General features: G+C 38.6%; 1 protein-coding gene across 6 annotated transcripts in view; it reads right to left on the bottom strand.

The window, feature by feature from the left end:
* PLEKHH2 (pleckstrin homology, MyTH4 and FERM domain containing H2) overlaps positions 1 to 22,916 on the bottom strand; it is a 71,324-nt gene that overhangs the window by 6,558 nt on the left and 41,850 nt on the right. For 4 of the 6 annotated variants that reach the window (XM_079791537.1, XM_079791538.1, XM_079791539.1 and 1 more), the window contains 11 exons: positions 22,427 to 22,606; positions 21,082 to 21,190; positions 20,033 to 20,145; positions 16,658 to 16,837; positions 14,201 to 14,298; positions 13,167 to 13,344; positions 12,163 to 12,318; positions 10,135 to 10,232; positions 3,969 to 4,110; positions 1,796 to 1,941; positions 10 to 139 (listed from right to left, as the gene is read on the bottom strand). In XM_079791537.1, coding sequence (XP_079647663.1) covers positions 10 to 139; positions 1,796 to 1,941; positions 3,969 to 4,110; positions 10,135 to 10,232; positions 12,163 to 12,318; positions 13,167 to 13,344; positions 14,201 to 14,298; positions 16,658 to 16,837; positions 20,033 to 20,145; positions 21,082 to 21,190; positions 22,427 to 22,606 — 1,530 coding nt within the window. Of the gene's footprint in view, positions 1 to 9; positions 140 to 1,795; positions 1,942 to 3,968; positions 4,111 to 10,134; positions 10,233 to 12,162; positions 12,319 to 13,166; positions 13,345 to 14,200; positions 14,299 to 16,657; positions 16,838 to 20,032; positions 20,146 to 21,081; positions 21,191 to 22,426; positions 22,607 to 22,916 lie in introns of those variants that run through there. The other 2 variants (XR_013814594.1, XR_013814595.1) reach the window with 2 other exon arrangements.

Here is a 22,916-nt window from a genome sequence, read left to right as displayed (position 1 = left end):
CTTTCTTACTTTTGCAAGAAACAACTTGGCACCAAAGAACGGCCACTTCCTGGCTACTGTCAAGTAAATTCGCACACAATCAGCAGCACTGTGTCCCCGGAGGGCCATCCATCTGGTTGATAGTCGCTGGCAAAGCTGCCTAAAAAGGAAGAGAAAAGAACAAAAAAAAAACAAAAGCAAAACAAAAACAGTGGATCGTCCTCCTAAGAGAAGGCTCTTCTTCTTCTTTTTTTAAAAAAATATATTTTATTGATTTTTTACAGAGAGGAAGAGAGAAGGATAGAGAGTTAGAAACATTGATGAGAGAGAAACATCGATCAGCTGCCTCCTGCACACCGGCCACTGGGGATGTGCCCACAACCAAGGTACATGCCCCTGACCGGAATCGAACCCGGGACCCCTGAGTCCGCAGGCCGATGCTCTATCCACTGAGCCAAACCAGTTTCAGCAAGAGAAAGCTCTTCTTAAGCCAGTCCTAGGCAGAACTGGGATACCTAGACCCAACCTAGGTGAAACTGTTATTTTGTGACTCCCATTAACCACAGTCTACCCCTTGTCCTTTTTGTAGTATTCCTTTCACCAAATCCTCAGTATTAGTGCTCTCAGCATGACCTAGGTTTCCTGTTTCCCAGCCACTGCAGGTACACTTAAAAAATCTGATTAATGCCAGCCAGCATGGTTGAGTGCTGACCTATGAACCAGGAGATAGTGGTTCGATTCCCAGTTAGGGCACATGCCCAAGTTGTGGGCTCCATCTCCAGTGTGAGGAGTGCAGAAGGCAGCCAATCAATGATTCTCTCTCATCATTGATGTTTCTATCTCTCTCTCCCTTCCTATCTGAAATAAAAAAATACATTTTTTAAAAAAAATCTTGATTAGCTAATATAAAATCTCAGTGTAAATTCTTTTAACAGGTAATTTCTCATGGGAATAATTTTCATTTTTAAAGAAAAGTACAAGAAGTTGAGACCAAACAATAAATTCCTAACAGTGGAATTTTAGGTACTGCCACCCCTGGCTTGTAGAAATGCTGGATGCAAGGAAAACCTCTTTTAAACCACTTCTTCTACATAGAGAAAAGACTCACCTCAAATGTCCCTATTTTGGAAAAATTCATTGTGAACTAGATTTCCTCTATTTTTAAATTTACAGCTCTTCTTTACATGCTCTCAAAAATCAAAACTCCAAGTTTGAGTTTAATTTAAAGGTTTATATTAAACAATCTTGTGTAAGATGATAGTTTAATTTAAAGGTTTATATTAAACCATCTTGTGTAAGATGATCGTTTATTTTTATTCCACTTTGTTTATAATAAAATACCCTAAGAGATGAAAACAAAAACTTTTGGTAATCACTTCATCAAATTAAACATATTATTGACCAATTTTTTCTTTTATTTCTTTTAAAAAATATATATTTTATTGATTTTTTTTTTTTTTACAGACAGGAAGAGAGAGGGATAGAGAATTAGAAACATCGATGAGAGAGAAACATCAGCTGCTTCCTGCACACCTCCTACTGGGGATGTACCCGCAAACCAGAATCGAACCTGGGACCTTTCAGTCCGTAGGTCAACACTCTATCCACTGAGCCAAAGTGGTTAGGGCTCTTTTATTTCTTAAATATAGATTCTAAAGTTTTTAGGCATATAAATAAAAAGATCTATAATCTCTTGGGATTCACCACTATTAAAAAGCCTTGAAAAAAAAAGGTCATGTACAATTTTTTTCATCTTTAAAATATCACCAAAGAACAAGTGTGACTCTGCCTTTAAGAGTTACAAGAGGTTCCTTACCTTACCTGCTCTTCAGAGGAGTCATCTCTATACCTTTTAGGGTAAAATTTCTCTATGACTTGTTTTAGAGTTTGGTTTGCTTTGCACTGATTAGTAACATGGCCTGCTGGGGTTGAAAAAGGTCTTTCAAAATCTCCAATCTCCACCTAATTGGAAATACAAAAGAAGAGAAGAGAAAACAAAGGATAAGAGTTTTAAAAAAAGAAAATCAGTTTTATTCTTTCTAAGCATTCTTTATAATGTAATATATAATTACATATAATTATATAATAATATATAATTACACATAATATATATAAATCTATTTGTCACCACTGTGTGATTATGGAATTTATAATCATATGTATGTATTATTATTAAAATCTAAGTTCCATCTGAATGCTAATTTTGAAAAAAAATCTATAACTTAAACATTTCAGTTCTATATCTACATTAACCACGCTAGATTAATATCACCCTCAAATAGTATTTGCTAAAGGTCACATCACTCCACAATTGCCTGTTAAAGCACAGGAAAAATTTTCATTTTTAGGTACCATTTTAATTGATAATAATAGAAGTTAAAAATGAAAGACAAAAAAGTTATAAAGCTAAGGGAAATCTCAAAAAAGTATTACGTACTTTTTAAGGGTCTTTATTGAATATAATGGGAGCAAGAACTATATTCTCATTCATTTCTTCCTAGATTTCCTCCATAAGTGTTACTGTATTCATCCCCTCGTTTTATTATTCTAGTATTCCTGGGAATAGAGCCCCTTTCTGCCCGAATGAAAGACTATTTAATCTTTATCTACACAGATGCCATCCCTTGCCCACCGATCCAACTACCAACTATCTCTCCAGCCACTCACCTACCCATTCATTCACCCAAACCTACACCATGGCCCCTTTACATGTCAGGTGCTGTGCTAAGTGATGTGAGAGAGAAAAAGGTTGAGCCTAGGTTTTATCCTCAGGGAGTTAACTGTTTAGTAGGGAGACTGAAGTATTAACAAATACGTGTGATAAACTGAGTCAAATGCCTAGTATATGGTACCAAAGGAGGGCTCAAGGAGCGAATTGGGTGGGGATATTCAGGTGAATGTCCTACAGAAGAACATTCACATCAAATCTGTAACACTCCCCAACAAGCAGATGGAGGGCTCCAACAAGACTGGGATGGGCTGACAGAAAGTCTCAGGTCTCCATTCCAAAAAGGTCCTTGGCCTCCAGGTAAGCTGTTAGTACAACCAGCCTCTTGAGCTACTGACCCCTTTGGCTTCCCTTATTTAGCTCTTAATCTGATCAGTTACTGTCTAAATTCCTTAGCTGAGCTTCACCCTTACAGTCTATTCTTATAACTGTCTAGGTTCTTAGACCCAGTCTCTTACTTGTTGGTTTCTTAGCTTGACTCTGCTGTTCAGCTGTCATCCCCCTCTCCTATCTGGTCAGGTATCCTTCCTACTTTCCTCACCAGTACACGGTTTCCTCAGAGCAAGTGTTAGTTGTCCCCACCCGTTCCCAGGTAGTACTCAGCTCAGCCACCTGTGCAACCCCAGACCAGGATTTAACCCCCAAAGATGCGGCAGCTGGGCAAACAATAGTTATAAAAATGGTAGGCTGTTCTAGGAAACGATGCCTTTTAGGGAACCCTACAGCAGTATCTCCAAGCTGAGTGTCTCCCCGCTCTGAGGCTGGTGTCCTGTGTGGCACAGAATGAGCACAATAATGTTTAGAGCATAACTGAAAATTAACTCAAATCATGCTCAGTATGCCCCACATCAACACCATGCCTTACCAGATACTCCGTACAACAATTAACGCTCAGCCCCAGGGTTTCTAATTAAGACAGAGAAGATCAGCAAGACTGATTCCTATTAGATGAGAGGGTGATGTCAGCATGGTGTCCTTAGCCCCACGGCTCTACACTCCTCAAACTCCTGCATTAACTGCAAAGCCTCGTGGTTCACGTGAAGATAATTAAGCAACGAGGTTCCCTTTACGGAATTCGGTCTCCTTCCACATCACTGCAATTGCCAGCAATTTGGAGCCAAACTGTAATGCTGAAGGTGTTAATCACAGCAAAACGAACTTAAAGAATTCCTAAAGGTACATTGTTTTGCTACATTTAAGTCAGTGCTGAAATCAGTGTCTTATCTTTACGCAATGTTACTCTATATACCCCGGAAGATACCTGAGCTAAAAGAGCCGCCATTTCCAATGCCAGGTCCTTGTTCAGAGGGAAAAGTCCGTTTATTATTTGGTCATTTGTCTGATACATTAACAGCAACTTCTCTCTATCAGTCTCTCCACGAGCTTGCATAGAGAAATACAGTCTGTAAAAAAAAAAAAAAAGAAAAGGAAATTTTTCATTAAGGAGGTTGTTCTAACAGTTGTCTACGTGATGTAAGCTTAGAGCATTACTATCTGTTAATGGCTTCTGTTTCTGGTCAGCAAACTGAGGGAAAACTGCTTTGAGGTGGAGGTTGAGGGACACTTCTCTGTTACTTGACGCTATTTTCTACGCCCCGAAATACCAAATCCTGAAGTGTTGCTGAGGAAGGAAATGAGGCACTGAGTGAAATTAAATATGCCCTTTCTTTAGGGAATGAAATGAACCCTCTGGTTCATGAAATGGGCTGTATAAACCCAATTTTCAAAACACTCGTGCTATTTTTCCTAAGTACCTTGGACACACCAGGGAATAGGAAATGCAGGCTTCGATTCAAAAACAACATCAAATTGGGGGGTGGGGCGGGGGCAGCAGATTTCTGGGGAATCGAAAAGATAATATTTGTCCATTTAAATGTTTTGACTTTTTTGTTGTTGTTGTTGGCCACATTCTCATAAGCAGTTTTAGGAGCTCAACAATAGGCTGCATGTTATTACCAGCTGTTGAAATATAAGGTGGCTTTTGTCTGCCTAGCTCTTCATCAATTCAGTGAGCCTCTTTCTTTTATCACTATGCTGGTGCCTTCTAGGTGAGATTTCTGGGGCCCTGGCTGCAGGCTGCAGGTCAGGCGTGGGGTGCAGTAAACGTGGCAGGGGCGTGGGTAAGCAGCACCTTGGCATGCGCTAAGACTGTCATGACAACGCAGTGGCAGGAAGAGAGATTTAGATCCAGCGTCTGTTAGGTTCTCACTGAATTTTCAGCCTTTTCCTCCCTATACACTTGAGGGAGAGGCCACACTGCCGGGAAGCACAGTATCTCCCGAAATAATTCTCTCAAATAGCAGGGACTGGGAGGGCGGCAGGTCAGAGGAAGCACGGGCGGCGGGTACCCTGAAAAGCCCCTCTTCCCCAGGATTCTGAAAATTCTTTCCACCCATCCCAGCTTAAGAATCACTGTCCTGGGCAGTCATTCAGAGCGGTTTCTTGAAAACATAAATCCTAAGCCCTATTTTAACTTGTAGCTGCATGATGAGAAATGGTTAGCCGGTAGAAGAGTATGCCTGGGTAACAGAAATAGATTCTGAATTCAAAATGATGTTAGCAAAGTGAGATCAGACAGAGAATAAAGTTGGGGAGGGGGGTGAAGCTCTTCCTCTTTGGCATGCAAAGATCTTTGTACATAGCTTATTGTCTCCACTAGAGTTAAGAAGTATGTCTTACTCGTCACTGTCATCTACCAGGGTTTAGCTAAGTGTTGCCACTGGAACGTTCTTAATAAAAGTCTGAATTGGTGTAACAGCTAGGAGGGGAAAGAAGAGGCAAAAGTACCAAGGACTACAGGCGAGAAGGGCTAGCATGTATTTCCAATCATTTCTGGCATGCAGATGAAATTAAACCTGGGAAGGGAAGATAAAACACCATAAGCAAAAAAGGGGAAAACAATCCCAGACATGTAGAAGTACAACATGTAGGACTCATGGGCTCAAGCCCCTGATGAAAACAGCCTGTGCTCCGACAATCACATAGCAATTTGGAAAGAATGTGGAGAGACACTCAAGAGTCACAAAAAACGACCCAGCCAGAAACTCACATCCACGGATCTTGAAGGGGAAAGGTGCCAGGAGAATGTGCGCTGAGTCTCTCCCGAGATGACCAGGTGCCCAGCCCCAAAGGCCTGGAGCAGAGAGAGAGGGCCTCTGCCCCAGCAGGCAGGGCGCAGACGAGCTAGCAGGGGAACCCCCAATGTCCTCCTCCTCACTCGACACCCAGGAAGCGGAATACTGTGGGATGGAGGTCACATCACTGCGTGGACCAGGACCACTACCCCTGGGTACACGGCTCCAAGTTCAGCAGAGCTCTCAGCCCAACCGGCTCCCTATGTCACTCCTCAGAGCATTTATTTCCTACTGCCTTTTTTCTCGTCATCTTGTAAACTCACTGAGGGCCTGCCTTCACTCTCCGCCTCCCTCCCCTCCTCCATCCACCGCAGTCTGCTGATCACGCTCTCCTAAAACTGCAGCTGTGACCCCCTTCCCTGTCCCCGTCCCCTTCCTGCCTCGATGGCCACCACTCAAATCCCTGCTCGGAAGTCAGCACCCTGAAGCCTTCCTCTAGTTGCCACCACAGCTTCTACATGTATGTATTATACTCAAGGTAAGAGCCGATCTGGATGGGGCATTAACTGTGTGGCCACCCTGACCCAAGAGTTTTACCTTTGCTGACATTTAGTCCTTGAGACAACCTTAGAGGAGGTACTGTTTTCATCTCCATTTCACACAGAGGGTATCTGAGGCACAGAGATGGGAAGTGACTTTCTCAAAGCCACACAGTGAGCGGGGGAACCAGGATTCTAACCCAGGCAGTGTCTCTCCAGAGACCATGTTCACGACTCTGCCATACCGTTCCCGCTACAGCATGAATCACGTGGCTAAGCTCTTGTGTGTCTGTCTCTCCCTACAAACTGCAGGGGAGGGAAATTCTATGCACCAGACGCTGAACAGATGTTTACTGCAGGAACAGATCAATGAAAGGTAGTGGGAGTCACTAAATATGGGAATCACTTGTGGGAAAAGCCGGAAAGAATCCCCTTTTTTTGTCGCCTTGGGCAAATGACTTCACTCTCCGGAGCTTCAGTTTCCTGACCTGTAAGATGGAGATGATAATAAAACCTACATCGTAGGGGTGCTGCTAGGATTATATGAGATGACACATGAAAAGAGCTCAGCACAGGGCCTAGTGTGTGGTAAATGCTCAATAAATGTTGGTTATTATTATTATTATTATTAGCATTCTTCTCTAGAGGTATTTAGTCTCTTCACGCTGGAATTTTTGTGGTGTTATCATAGCTAGAAAAAAATGGGCTAAATTAGATGACCTGTCAAGATGCTTCTTGGCTTACGATCCAACGGCTGTAGGCCCTCTGACCATCAGCTAAAGGTGGCAGAGATGGGAATGTCAGGCTGTGCTCCGGAAAATACTAACGACAAAGGACTATGGAAAATGACCTTTGATCTCAACGAGGGGATAAGGAGGAGCTGTCCTCCTTAGGGAGGGCCCTTGCCAGTTTCGCCTGGTTAAAAACATGCCTTGACCTTACAATGTCAAGTACGCAGTGAGGAACAAATTAAATAAGCAGCCTAAATATGAATAGAATTTAAACACTAGTTTACAAATGGTCATCTCTGAGAGCAAGCTTAAAACCTATTAATGAGATCTTTAACCTCTGAAACAAAACCAGTGAAAGTCCATAACTCACATTCCTAAATGTAAAGGAAAACTCCACGATAAGGAGCTGGTGTTTTAGTTTTCATCGCAGGGTTCCTCGTCCGTGGCTGCATGATAGGCCCCAGCAGTTCCCTTCCTGACGGTGCCACTGGAAATCAGGGCTCATTGTCTAAGGCTATTTCGACATGCATGCAAAGCAAGACCATATTTAGAAACACAGTACTGCCTCAGAGCTGTGGCTATCCAGCCATTTCAGACTTCTGTGAAAAATTAAACGTTTTGGTTGAGTTGCTTTTATTCTGATGTCAAAGCTACTATCATGAGGTTTCTTTTCTTTTCTTTCTTTTTTAAGGCAATCTTTATTATGTGTTACTCATGACTCTCTCTGTCCTTTCGCGTGGTATTTACTAGACTTGGGGCATTATTCTTATCTGTGTCTTCCAGAACATCTTTCTCCATTTCAACCAAATTTAGTTTTGGTCCCAACTGTAGCCATCATAGGCAGAATTAGCATGTATTTAATAAACACTCATAAAGTATGCATTATTAGAAGTAGTCTTAGGCATGAAAGTAATGCCATTTATTTTTATTTTTTAAAGATATATTTTATTGATTTTTTTTTACAGAGAGGCATGGAGAGGGAGAGGGATAGAGTTAGAAACATCAGTGAGAGAGAAAAACATCGATTCAGCTGCCTCCTACACACTCCCTACTGGGGATGTGCCCACAACCAAGGTACATGCCCTTGACCGGAATCGAACCTGGGACCCTTCAGTCCTCAGGCCGAAGCTCTATCCACTGAGCCAAACCGGTTAGGTCCTGTGCATCAGTGCTCCTCAAAACCCAGCCTGCATAAGGATCACCTGCAGAACTGTGGAGACATAGACTCCCGGGTCTCACTCCAGAGACTCTGACTCCTTAAGGCTGAGGTGCGGCTTAATCATTTGTGTTTCTAATGTGCTCCCAGGATGCTGGAGCTGCAGGTCCCGGGCCCACACGATGGGAATCGCTGCTCCAGCCATCACAGAACCAGAACAGCCCCCTGGGAGCGCCTGGTCTTCCAGCCTGCTGCTCTCCCAGTCACCCACGGGCCACACCCAAAAGCTGTCATCAGTGGAAACAGGCTCCTCCAGGAGGAGAGCCCATTACTCTCCATTACCTAAGTAACCTTGTGCATCCCCAGAAAAGCACGAGTTTTAAACCTTAGATACCAAAGCTTAACAGTCAGATCTGTGTCCTCAGGTCTCCTGCTCGTGAGCCCCTGAATAGAGAAGCTCCAATGGCTCACAACCACGGTTATCCAGGTCAAAGGGGCCTGTTCGCACCGTGTGTGGCCTTTAGTGCTGACCGTATAAGCGGAGTCCAAAGTATGAAGGCACCACATTTATTTAACTGTTCCTTTCACAGCTCCCCTCCCCGCACCCCCTCCGACTGCCACACACACTCATTTTTCGCTATTCTAAAAAATATGGCAAAGAAGCTACTTGGGAATACTGCAATACTCATGCCCACTTATGTGGGTATTTCTGTGGGAGGGTGATTAGAAAAAGAAATCCTGTCTGGATCAAAGGCTAGTACATTATTTCTATTATAGTAGCGCCTTCACTTCTTACATTCCAAAGGTAGGCCTTGAAAGAAGTCAATCCTACACCAATAATTCCACCAGGTTCGTGGTCTGATATTTCAGATTCCGCCCCCCCCCCTTTTTTTTTTTTGGTCTAGTTAATGTGACCTGATCAGTGTACACTGCTTAATAAGTACCACTTCCTGCTGATATATGGAAGAAAAGGAGATGTTAAAAAAGAAAGAGAAAGAGAGAAAAGCTGGTTTCTGACCATATGCCACAGTATATTAAAATCGTATCTGTTGAGAAGGTATATGCTCTAACCCCACTGGCTTTTTAACAATTTCTGAAACCCTGAGATACCTCCGTCCATAGGCTTTTGAACATTCTTCTCTACCCGTTTTAACGCTCCTAGCCTCTTCTTTGACATAAGCATCATTTCCTCAAAGCCTCCTGATGTCTCCAGTGTATGTCAAGCTTCTAGTTACGCTCTCTCACAGAACCACACTCTTCTCTTTCAAGGAACTTAATGTGTAATTATATGTTCATTAGAGTTATTGTATGATTAACTACTGTCTTCCTCACTAGCCTGTGAATTCCAAAAGTTCAGGTACTGTTTGTGTCTGATTTCATTATTATTTTATCTGGAGCATCCAGCTAAGTGCCTGGCTTGTAGGTGAAACTCAATTAATACAGAGAGAGAGAGAGAGAGAGAGAGAGAGAGAGAGAGAGAGAGAGAGAGAGAGAATGAATATGAAAGCATTAGAATGAATGAATATGAATATATCACTTTTAAAGGCTTGGGTAACTTAAATATTTCTTCTTACTACAAATCTGTAGTATTTAGTCTTTATGGAAAAAATAATAGTGTCAAAGAAAAATTTGAAAGTGAAAAATTCACCCTATGCTAAGACAGCAGCTATTTTTTTCCTGTAGTTTTCTTCTAATCTTTGTCCAAATGCATATTTTTATAAAATATAATTATTCGTGACATTAAAGGACAAAAATTAGAAATAAAATTTTATGTGACAGTTTCTCCCTGTGGTAGAGTTATCATTTATAGAACAAATATACAGATAAATATAACTTTTAAGGCTCTTCAGTAGGAAGTTAACTTATAGGTGCATGATTTGAAGATGTGTATACTTCTACTTGGGCGTTTGGCGATGGTATTACACACCTGTTTTTATAAGTTAGACGAACAGTTCTCGTACCTTCCCATTTCCCAGGCTGCTGTTCTTTGGAAGCCTGTTCCCACTTAGAAATAATGTCACAAATCTAGAAGAAAAGTGAAAAATGGGGATTTATCATACTTTTTCCAATTGGCATATTTTGAAGCCAAGCATGTCTGTACGCTGAAAAAAACCTCCAAGGAATGTGATAAAACCAAAGCTTTTTGTTTCAAGCTTATGCGAAGCTCTTGAGTTTAGGATTTAATTATAAATCGCTCTTTGGTCCACATCCTTTTGGACACACATTAACTTTGGACCGTGGCAATGCATTTTTTACTCAAAAAAGAATCTTAATGAAGGACTGCATGAGATTGGAAACAAGAGGATTCCAGGAATATTTTCATGATTTAGTCACTGAAGAAGCAACTTTTCTACCTTCTGAGTTTCTAAAGATTGGAATAAATGAAGTCATACCAAAGAAATCTGGAATACAATCTTAACATTCTTTGACTGGGAAAGAACAAAAATTCTTCAGGAACCAAATAAATGTTTGTTTATTTAACTGACCATTTACAGAAATATACTGGTAAATAAAAGTTTTCAAAAAGATGTGGTAAGCAGTTATTCAACAAAGCCCCTGATATTTACTTAGCTCAAGTCGGCCAAAAATACTAACTTACTTTTTGACTAATTTATTAACAACTAGAGGCCCGATGCATGAAATTCATGCAATGGGCTTGGCCCTCACAGCCATGGCTTCGTCTGGAAGGTTGTCCAGGAGAACATCCGGAAAGTCGTTCAGCTGTCCAGTCTAATTAGCATATTATGCTTTTATTATTATAGGTAGTGTTCTAGGAATGACTGTCTCAAAATTTACATTTGGATTTGTTAAACTGAACAGGATAGAGTTGGAGCTGAGGAGAAATAAGACATTTCTCAATATGCAGTAGAAGATACAGGCAGAGGGATGAAGGGGAAACCGTATCTATTAACCAACATGCCTACTGGACTAAGTATAAACCGTATTCTGTACGGGCTGTTTTGCAAGTGGAGCAGGCTTTGTGAGCTACCGATGCTGCATACACTCTAAACTTGTGAGCTATTATTTATAAATCTAGTTCTTCCCCTACTCTGCCCCAATTCTGTCATCTCCAAATCCCAGAAACACCGTCACCCCGTAACAAGGCACTTATTCCCAACAGCAATCAAAGACCATATAAAGTAAGGAAAAGGTCCAGACCCAGCTCTAGCTGTTTGAGTTGGGGTAAATCATTTCCCCCTCTGGGCCTCAGTTTCCTCATTTGCAAATTTTTGATTCTCTCAAGTTCCTTCCGGTTCTGTAATTCTGTATTTCTAATTGTTGCCACAACTAGAAACTTTATATTAAAGTTATTTTACTAAGACCCAGAAAAGACTGTTTAAAAGTCTTCCAATTCTGTCTTTGCTCATGATTTTCCTTAAGTCTGGAATCCCTTCTTTATTCCCACAGGTCCATCTTCTACCCCTCCTCCAAAGCCCAGTTCAGATCTTCCCTCATTTCCAATGCTGAGCTTAACCTCTCCGCTCAGTGGGATGCTCACAGCACTCTCAAAACATTGATCACTTCCGACCTCAAAGTTATAGTGTATAAGGCTGCTCTTCTCTAAGCAGATTGTAAGTGTGCTGTGGGCAGGGACTATTTCTGATCCTTCTTTGTATTCCCACAGGATTCCAGTCCAGCTCCTGGGACACAATAAATATTGCTGAGTAGATGAATAAAATGGAAAGCCATTTGATTAGAGTTTCCACACTTCCACCCATATTACCCTAAATACTTAGGGTACTATTACTATTATTAATCCTTTCCCTCTATTTAACGTGTGTGTGTGTGTGTGTGTGTGTGTGTGTGTGTGGAATTCTACGGCTTCAACAAAGTCCTGCAAGTGTGTTTTAATGTGAAGATCAGATTGCTTAAATTTTTTTGAAAACTCCTGAATTAAACTTGTTGCAAATAGCAAATAGTAGCTTCTTTGTCGCTTAAAAGGACTTGGTTTTACCTTGATGTTTCCTTGAAGACAATGCTCTAAATCCCTGCCAGAAGGATCATCGGTGAACAAGGCAAATCCAGACTGGGCTGGCTTCCGCATTCCTGTATCCTGGTTCAGAGTGTTCAGAAATTCTTCCACTGTGGTGGATGCATCAAATCCAACTACCTAAACAGAAATAACAAAGTCGTTCTCTGAATGAAAAAGTATGTACATTTCAAACTTAGGTTTCAGGGGGGAAACAGGACATACTTGATGCATGATCAATGGTGGCACATATATATCTGGGTGCTTTGACTGCCAAAGCACCACTGGAGAAATTAATGTTGTCTTAGTCATTAGCTTGCTGTAAGAACTCAGAAATCTTGGCTTCAGCCAACTGAATTAAAAAGAGACAGATCATTTCACAGCTGTAAACATTTTGCAGAGATATTATGCCTACCCATTAAAAGCAAACCAAGAACGACAGTTGCACTATGTAATCTTCAAGCAAATGAGAAAAATAAACAAGAAATGTACTTAAAACAAATGAACTTTTATGCATTCAATGTTTGTTTCTTTAATATGCAGTTGAGTATCTGAGTCCTGTGATAAAAGGCGTATGGCTGCAAAGACTAATTGCTAGCTTTGGAACATGTTTGCTTCACTTAATAAGCGAACATCTAGATCTGAGAGCTGGGAGGGCCCACATAAGCTTTCCCAGATAATTCCTGCGATTTGGAGACTTTAAAGCGACTGAACTTGTATACACCCAATGTTAGTAATTACTTCCTCACCTAGCAGGTGCACTGGTGACCTCAACCAACGTAGTTTTGTTTTTTCGCGTGAATCCTTTTTATTTAGAATAGCTGTTTAAACATGCAGCAGTTCTGATAAAAGATCTAATATATTTGCAAGTTTATCACTGCCAGCTGCTGACAAACGTAGGTGTACAGTCTCATTTCTTTGTTGCCCAGAGGTTACACATAGGACTTCAGGCTCAGCATGTTTTCTTCAGGATAGAAAGTCTAACTCACCTGATATATCCCATTCATGAAGTGCACAGGGATACTGAAGGGCAAAGAATGATGATAAGGATTTCGAAGAAGGGTTGAAAGAATTTCCATTCTTGAGGGTCTGGCTTCTCGATCTCCATTTTGTTGTGTTCTTTCTACACATCGCTGGCAATAAATGGCATATTTTCCAAATTCTGTCCTATAACACAAAACTTAAGATAAAGCCTAAGGATAAATTTAATCAAGACAACCTAATATATATGAAATTATTGAGAAAGCTTTCCTTGGTGTATATTATTATAATGTATTATGCTAATGTTGACAGTAATGTTTCTCTTAGCATGATATTATTAAACCTCTGTTACTTTTCTCATCCTTTGCGCGATTTGTCACTGATTGGATCTCAATTACAGTCCCCAAAACATATTATGAACTAGAGAATATTTTTCTGCTGCTTCCAAGTTGTTTCTTGTCTCATTGTGCTTGTTTATTTGTTTATCTGAGTCCCAGGGCTTATTTAAGCAACCTGGCATCAACCTCTTGGACAAAATGATCCTGATAACCCTCGGCTGGCTGCCTTGGGTCCCAATGTCAAAAGCCATTGTGACAGTTGGGTTTTAAATGTCTTTCTTCAAGGAAATAAAAATTCGGAAGTAATTCAAATACACACAAGTATAAAAGGAGGGAAGAACATCAGGGGCATTTCCCACATAAAACAATTCAATGTGGAGAAAAAATAGTAATAGGGAAAACTAAGGAAGCAAAGTAGTTGCTGTTATAACGATAACGAATGCTAAGTCATTCATCCTTGAAATACACACAGACTTTTCACATAAAAAGTAGTCTTTATCAGGCTTCAAGATCTCACTGCAGTCTTCCATGAGAGATTTAGCATAGCAAAGGAAATATTTCCCAAGCTCCACATAAATGGTAACCAAGGTTCTCTGTACCAACATTTGTTTCGCACATTCTCTACCTAAATACTAAATACTTATGATTTGTTGTAGACTTTCAGAGGCCACAGAAACGGGTCAGCTGGCTAGTTTTCTGCACACCTGGAATCTGCATTCCTCTTCAGGTGGAGCCTGAGAAGCCACAGGAAAGGATGATGGGGAAGGAAGAGCCCAACACAGAGTGCCAAGAGCTGCCAGGCCTGGCAAAGAGAAACAGCGTTGGGTTAGACACCACGTGGCAGTCAGAGATCCAGGTCAGAACCAGTGTGACTGACAGAAGTTGATAGTCTTTCTTCCCTTTTTTTTTTTTCAAGGTTTTATTAAGTTCAATAGCTTGTAGCCTTTCTTGACTCCAAATGTGTTTGCTTCTTCCACATATAGATTATCTTCTTAGAGCATTTATAATACATAAAAACATTTAAAATGCCACATTGGGTCAGATCCATAATCCATCTAGTTATATATATAGTTATCTACAACTTAGATACCAAAAGACATGTGGATATATGATAATCCTTTTGACATCAAAGATTAGGAACATTGCTCCTTTTTTGTTCATTTATATATTTACTCATTCATGGAAATAGAAGCAATGGCTTTGAGAAAGGACAGATTGAAAAATAGTAAAAAATCATATACCCCAAAACAAAACCAATGTACCCACACATACACACATACATACATATATAAGGGACAAATATAGAAATAATAACAGAGATTAGGTAATAGGATTATATGTGACTTATCCTTTTCCTGTGCTCTGTTCTGTATTATTTTATTTTTTCCATCAAGCAAGTGTAGCTTCAATACTTTTTAAACTGTTATATCAAAAAGAAGGAGACCTGTACACAATTCACTCCTTTTAAAGAAAAGAAATGGAAATGTAAGGCTGTGTAAGATTTGTTTTCAAACTGTACAGTGTCTTTTTTTGTATAGTTGACACACTACCGAATGTGTCTGTAGCTAGCCCTGTCCTGGTGGTATTTTCAATAGCCACTAACCTTGCCTGGTACAGTCTGGGGGTTGTAAATTGGCATGGAAATTTAAAGCAGGTTATTGTTGGTGCACAGCACAGATTAGTTATATATGGGGGTGGTAGTTTTTTCATCTTCAGCTGTCTCTGATGCAGCTTATACAAAATAATTGTTGTTCTGTTAACTGAACACCACTCTGTAATTGCAAAAAAAAGTTGCAGCTGTTTTGCTGACATTCTGAATGCTTCCAAGTAAATACAATTTTTTTATTTAAAAAAAAAAAGGAGGAGGAGAAAGCAAAGCACTGTCCTTGCTCTTTCTGAGTTACCCACAATCTAGGAGAAGGCATTATATATTAAAACAGTAATTTATAATATAGCATGGTTAATACCATGTCATAATTTTTAAAAATACAACCAATGGAAGGAATGTCTAACTGCTGTGGGAGGCAGGGAAGAATTCACAGGAGAGATGTTGCTAGGGCTGGACTGCAAAGGTGGGAAGAAAGAAGGGGAACCCAAATAACAAGGATAATGCCAGATGCAAGGTCAGAAATAATTCACAGATAGGGTGTGTTTCAAGAATGGGCAGTGTTTATGCCTTCACTGTATGCTGGAGGCAGGATACATAAAAGGAGGTGGAGAAAGAGGAGGCCACTAGAGCCACATTATGAAGGGCCTTTGATGCAAATGAAGCTTAAGCTTTAGAATCCCTCTCATGCCCAGAACCCCTCCATCCAAGGCCCTGGGAAAAGCGCTATCAATTGTATTTATATGATCATATGTTCTTTTAAAATGGGTAAAAGTAACACATATTTTGTATTCTTTTTCTTAAAGAGTAAAAAAATATGAATTGCATAAGCTTCAAGCCACAAAACCTGGATCCACACCTGTGTACAGTCCTGTGTGCCAGGTAGGGTAAGAATTTTCTGTTTCATCCTGTGGTTAATAGGAGTCAGTAAGCAATGATTAAAACAGCCATTCATTGAAGAGTAAACGTAGGTGACTAAACACCACCTGAAAAATATACTCATCTGCACTAGTAATTAAAGAAAGGTATCATAAATTAATAGTGAAATACCACTTTTTACCTGGAAAGAATTTAAAAGAAGAATTAAGTTGAATATTGTTGAAGACACAGGGATATTCTAGAGAAGGACTGCAAAAAATTCACTGGACTTGTACACAAGAATTAGGTTCAAAGATGGATACTGCACAGGTATTTATTATAAGAAAAAGAATTAGAAAAACCTATATGTATAGTAGTTGACATTAATGCAATCTTTAATGTTTTAAAGAATGTTAGAGAATAAAGGAGAAAATGATTATGTTCTATGGTTTTAAAAAAATAGTATGCACACTGTAATCCTAGTAATGTGAAAAATGTGAGAGCATATAAACACATACATTTCTACAGAAACATACAAATATATAAATAAACTGAAAGGATATACATCAAAACATGAATAGCTATTTTTCCTTTTCACACTTTTTGTATTTTCCAATGTCTATGTTGAATATGCATCATTCTTACAATCAAGACAGCAACCTCATTTTAAATTGCATGTATATGTATCACTATATACCTGCAATGGTCCTGGTTGACTCTGTGGCTGTCTCCGTCTTGTCTGTTTAATGAGCTGACAGCAAATTTCATTCTGTAGCTCAGGATGTGTCAGACAGATCTGCAAAGCACTCTGGGCTAGAGATACGTGGTAATCAATTGCAGGGGAGTCAACTGCGGCATTTATAAAAAGCTGGCAGGTCTGGGTTAAGAAAAGAAAAAGGTATAGTCAAGGTGAGGAATGATTAGATATCCTGCATGAATTATGTTGATTCTCTTCTTAACAATAGTTTTTTTCTCTCAAATGGATGGAAAAGATATATTATGGTAACACTAATCAAAAGAAATCCAGAGTGGCTACATTAATAGCCGACAGAGTGTATTTCAGAGCAAGGAATTCTGCCAGAGATAAAGAGGGTCACTTTATCATAATAAAGGAGCCAGTTCATCTAGAAGACATAACAATTTTAAATGATTATATGCTTAATAAAATATATGAAGCAAAAACTGATAGGATCGTGAGGCGAAATAGACAAATGCACAATTATAGTTGGAGATTCCAAATACTCCTCTCTCAATAACTGAGAAAACAAGGAGACAGAAAATCAGTAAGGATTTAGAAAACTTGAACAACACTATCAACCAATTTGACTTAATTGACCCTTACAGAACACTCCACCTAAAGGCAGAATATGCATTCATTTTAAGGGTATACAGAACATTAATCATGTCTTGTCCCCTATAAACTTCATAAGGACAGAAACTGTGCCTTATTTATTTTTTTTATTCTCTACACAGCATAGAGTGACAAAGCAAAGGTTTAATGAATGGATGGATTTTAAATCTGATTATATAAACATAATATCTATTAAGAAACATTAAAGTGTTCATAAACACCAATGGATGGTTTTAATATTGTGTCACTATGCAGTAGGTAGTCTTTATCTCTTCTAAGGACAGATATGATCAAATAAATTTAGCCTCTAACCTAAAGCATTGCTGCCAAAGAACTTCATCATAAAATGATCAGTGAAAAAAGATTTCCACCATTAACTTTTATCATGTTAAGAAAGTATCACTATTTTATGAACGTTAAATGCCTTTTTAGCATTTATAGAAATGATCGTCTACTTAATAATAAATAATGTTAATAGACATCTAATATATAGACATCTTTGATTTCCTATAACAAATCTCTTTTAGTCATGATAGAGTATTCTTGTAATATGATGCTAGATTCTGTTTATTAATATTTTACTAGTTTTTGCACAAAATGCTCTGTTTTGTACAATTGTTTCTGGGGTTTGGTTCCAAGTAATACTTCACATAAAGAATCTGGTGATATGACCATTAAGAACGGCTTCAAATATTCCAATGTTGGGGAGCAGTGGGAATGGGGAAACTAAAACAAAACTGGCCATCTGTTGATGCTATGGAGCTGAGTGTAGAGTACCTTGGACCTCATATTTTCTCTACTCATACATATGTTTGAAATTTTCCAAAATAAAAAGTAAAAAAAAAACACACATCAGAATTTGGGAAATTTCCTTCTTTTTCTATGCACTGAAATTACCTACACTTTAAAAGTTTGGTAAATTTTTAAATTTTCATTCTCATGTGGATTTAATTTTGGCCATTTATATTTTATTATAAAGTCGATCACTTCATTCAGATTTTCAAATATATTTGTGTAGAGTCTTTCTTACTTTCAGTAGTTGTGTATTCTATGGGTGGGTTTTTAAAAATGTTCCACTATGGTAATATTAAAACATAAACAAAAGTAGAGAGAATAGTATAATGATTACTCATGCACTCATCACCAAGCAACAACAATTACTAGCATTTTGCTAAACATGTTTCATTCAACCTCCACTCTACTTTTTTTTTTTTCTGGAGTATTTTAATATATATCATGTTTTTTACCAATAAATACTTCAGTATGGATCTACAATTGATAAATTTTTTCCTCATAACCACCATGTCATATTATATCCCCCCAAACTAACAATAATTCTTTGATATTATCTAATAAGCAGATGACTTTATTGAGATGGGAGGAATGGAGGCAAGAAGAAGCCAAAAGAAACACAAAAACGGAGACTCTAAGAGACTAGGCGAGAATGAAGTACCAACCTCCTGGTGTACAGTTGAGATCTGAATCCATAGAAGTTATACTATATTTGGAAACTGGAGGAATGAAGGAGAAAATAGATAAATAATGTCTACTGGGGGAAGAGAATTGAGTTGTTCATGACTGATGCCCTCTAATTTTCTTAATAAAATAGAAGGTAAGTTTGCTGTGAGGAACGTTAACTATTGAGGGGGAAGTTTGAGGGTGAATGTGACCAAAGACAAGCAGAAGGAGAGATAGTCGGCTCTGAGGAATGAAGACCACAGGTTTATATTGGCTCCAGTCCACAGGGGTGTTTAATGTTCTTTCGCCGTGCACACGTGATTAATGTGGCAGCAGATAAGACAGGAGCACTGATGTAGGTTGGGGTTTGGCTGAAAAGTTCATGGAATTATGGGTCCCAAGGAACTATGAGTATTAATGAAAGTAACCTAGGCTGGATTAAGAAGGAAGAAAAGCCAAGAGGAAGTTACCATGCTCTCTCTTGATCTCCAAGAAAATAAATGGCTCCAAACAAAGGGCTTAGTGAGGAATGAAAAAGTAAGAGTAAGAAAATAAGAGAGCTCACAGGCTAAGAGAATATGGTTAAAGAAAGAGATATCAGAATTTAAACTTTTAGAGGTGGTGTACTTCTAAGGATCGGTGAGGTCAGGGTGTGGACATGGAGAACAGGAAGGTGAAATAGACTAGAGGTGAAGCTTACTGGCATCAAGAAGGTCAGGAATCTTAGACCATTCAAGTAATAATGAAGTCATTCAGCATAACGGCAAGATCTGAGGCAGAAAGTACGTGAGTTGGGAGCCAAAATCCTTAATGAAATTTGAAAAGTTAGCAGAAGCTGATTAATGACAGAGATGGGCTAAGAGTGATGTAGTTGAATGACACGTTTCAAGTGCTCAGGCGTTTCTAATAGGAGTTGAATAATAAGAACTTGAGAGTAGCACTGGAGAAGAAGGGTGCTGACCCTCTCCCAACACTGAGTTAGGTGTGATGTGAGAAATCCCTCCTCTTGGGAGGTGAATGGAAGATGATTCTTCTGATATTAAGTGTTTCACATTGCCCAAACCACACACAGTTTATTTCAATAAATCCCAAATTCTCACTTGGAAAGCATATTAAATTCACCTAATTTTATTTCAGTAGATTTTCTTAATAATAACAACCACACTTTTAATTTTCTTGGGAAAAGTGAAACTTTATATGCCTAAATTGTTTATTTTTTCAAATTAAAATGTTAATAACATATAACGCCATATAAATTTTTACCTTAAATAATTTAATAGCCTCTGTCTGTAGAGCTTCAGAAGGCAGTGTTGTCAGAGGGGAAACAATTCCTTCCTTGCTGTGACACAAAGTAGGATGTCTCCATATCTGAGAGGCTAAATGCAGGGTAAAATATAATTAGAAAACAGAATCATTTATTTTGGCCTCCCATTTATTAGCCCTTTAGAAATTAGCTAACTTAGGCCTGGCTCACAACTTTAAGTCGTAAAGGTCATGAAAAAACTTTGGCAACATTATTTTATTTCATTTTCCTGGCCATGGGGGATTCTCATGTCTCTGTTTTGGAGAAATTAAATCTAGAAGACTGTGGTCTTAATATTCTCGGATGAAACCAGTCTACCAGGACACTAGGATGTTGCTTAGATGTGCTAAAGATTGGGGACCCAGGTGGGGAGATGATTATACATGAGAAGGAGCTGCGGAAAGATCTAGAAAGGAAAAATCAAGTAGGAGGAGATAGAATGATAAAGAAGAAGTTGAAGTCATTCTTAACATCAACATTTATTAAATTCCTATGCTGGGTACTCAAAATAAAATTTGATCTCTGCAATTAAGTAAAGCATAACACAGAATCTAGACTCTCACTGGGGAAACCTTAGCCATAAAAAATAATTTCAATGCAAAGGAACAAATGCTATGAAGTAGTTAAAAGGCAAAGTGCACTGGGACATAATTCTAACATTTATTAAGAACCTTTTATGAGCCAGATGCTGAGCTGGAGTGGGCTGGCTGGGGAGCTTCTGAGGTAGGCAGGATTTTATCAGGTTGGCGAGGAATGTAAGGAAGGGGGGCATTTCAGGCAGAGGGGTATTGTCAGCAAAGGCAGAGGTGTCACAGGACATGGAATTTGGGGGAACGATGGTGTCCCTGGAGTCTAGGAACCACAGTGAGAATCCTGGCGCATGACAAGCAAAGCCAGTGAAACGGTGGGTAGCTTGCAGGGAAAGGAGCTCACAAAGTAGAACTCCATTAGGCCAAGGGGGTTTGGGTGCATTTCATAAACCATAAAGCCTTATATGTTATGAACTTACAAGGTTCCCCTTCAATATTTAGCAATTTACAAACGAGCTGTTCAAATTCAGATCCAACATTTACAGTGTTACTTCCAGCTGCAACGGTCAGATGATAAAGCCAAGTGTCCTTAAAAACAAAACATATTAAAAGAAATGTTAACCAGTGTATAATTTTTGGTGATTTAAGGGGAAAAAAACAACTTGCATAAGCCACGGAAAACTTCAACACTAAAAAACAACACCTCTTTAATTTTTAAATAATAATTCAAAGCAAGCCACGTATTCAAACAGTTCTGAAGTAGGCTCAGTTGAATTGTGCTCATCGTACTTTTCCCACTGTTCTATAGATGTTGCTTAGAAAAACATGATAAAATTAAAGTAATATAATGTTAAGAGACTAGAATAAATACAACCAGTTAATATTCCTTTAAGAAATACAGTAAATTCTACCACATTTAAAATCTGACTCCCAGTGCATACAAATAACACATACAAAATACGTAGGAAATCCAGAAAATTTAAAAAACGAAAATAATACTGAGAACAAACTTACCTCAATACAATAAGGGCCATATGAGAAAACCCCACAGATAATATCATACTCAATGGTGAAAAAATGGAAAGTTTTTTCTCTAAGATCTGGAACAAGGCAAAGATGCCTATTCTTGCCACTTCTGTTCCAATTTTATGTAGTCAAATCTATCACCCATCTCTACTGTGTTTCTTACACTGCTTTTTTTTTCTTTTTTATAAAGTACTTTCTATTCCAAGATCAGATAAAGGCTCTTTTAAAAAATTGTTTCATTTAACTCTTTAAATTCATCTGGAAATTATTTTTGCTATATGTGTGAGACGACAAACTAATGTTTTCCTAGATAGCCAATTTCCTCAATATATAATGAACACAAAATATTATATATTGAATAATCCATTACTTCCCCATTAATTGTGTTGCCTCTTTTATTTTTTATTTTATATTATATTAACTTTTATATTTTCATATATGACTACATATATAATAATAGTTGATTTTCAATTTTATCTAAACCAAAATTTTGTTGAAAATGAGTCAAAATTATAAGGTTGGAGGCCTTAGATTCACCCTCCCAAAAAATCCAGTCTGAGACAGTCACATTTTGAACATAATGTTCCTTTATTCTACACCTGCACTAATTTCAGCCTGGAGACCACTTTTATCAATATGACTGAAAAATGACACATTTAAACAAGGCTTGTTTCCAGGGATGTAAAGAATCTCTGAAAATAGAGCTGAAAGTCTCTAGCAACGTTTTCTTCCTTGTTTCCATGAAAATGATTTGAAAATCATTAGCCATTCTAAATCAACCATTAAGTCCTTACGTGCCTTTTCATGCTTGGACCCAATCAGGAGGTAAGTGGGACCTTGGTCTTTGGGGTGGATCACGATGGTGTAATGTGTGGATAACAGACTTCGCCCACTGGCTTCATAATCTTCATCTGAATCACAGGATCTGTCAACCTCTTCAACTTTAGCCTCCCAGAGTTTGATCTGACCTAAAGGCAACTAAAGTAAATATTAGTAATTGTGAGGAAGGCACTTTCTAAATCTTTTCCTAGTAAAATTTTTCATATTCCTTTTCATTCTTACCTTTATAAAGCATACCTTTTCTTAAATGAATGCCTAAAGGCAATTGGATTATCCATAGTTATGAAAGTAGTAGTCACAACCAAAATACCAAATTGCAATATAAAAGAACAATTTGAATACTAGACATTTACCTTTTGTGGAAAAAGCAATTATATAATTGCTTGATTACTTTACTTAGTCAAGCAATTATATAACTCAGTCAAAACATTCACTTGACTCCTCCTCA

The sequence above is a fragment of the Cnephaeus nilssonii genome (assembly GCF_951640355.1).
Source record: "Cnephaeus nilssonii genome assembly, chromosome: 15".
NCBI classification, from domain to species: domain Eukaryota; kingdom Metazoa; phylum Chordata; class Mammalia; order Chiroptera; family Vespertilionidae; genus Cnephaeus; species Cnephaeus nilssonii.
Note: the sequence above shows the minus strand (reverse complement) of the source record. Positions and strands in the feature narration are given on the sequence as shown.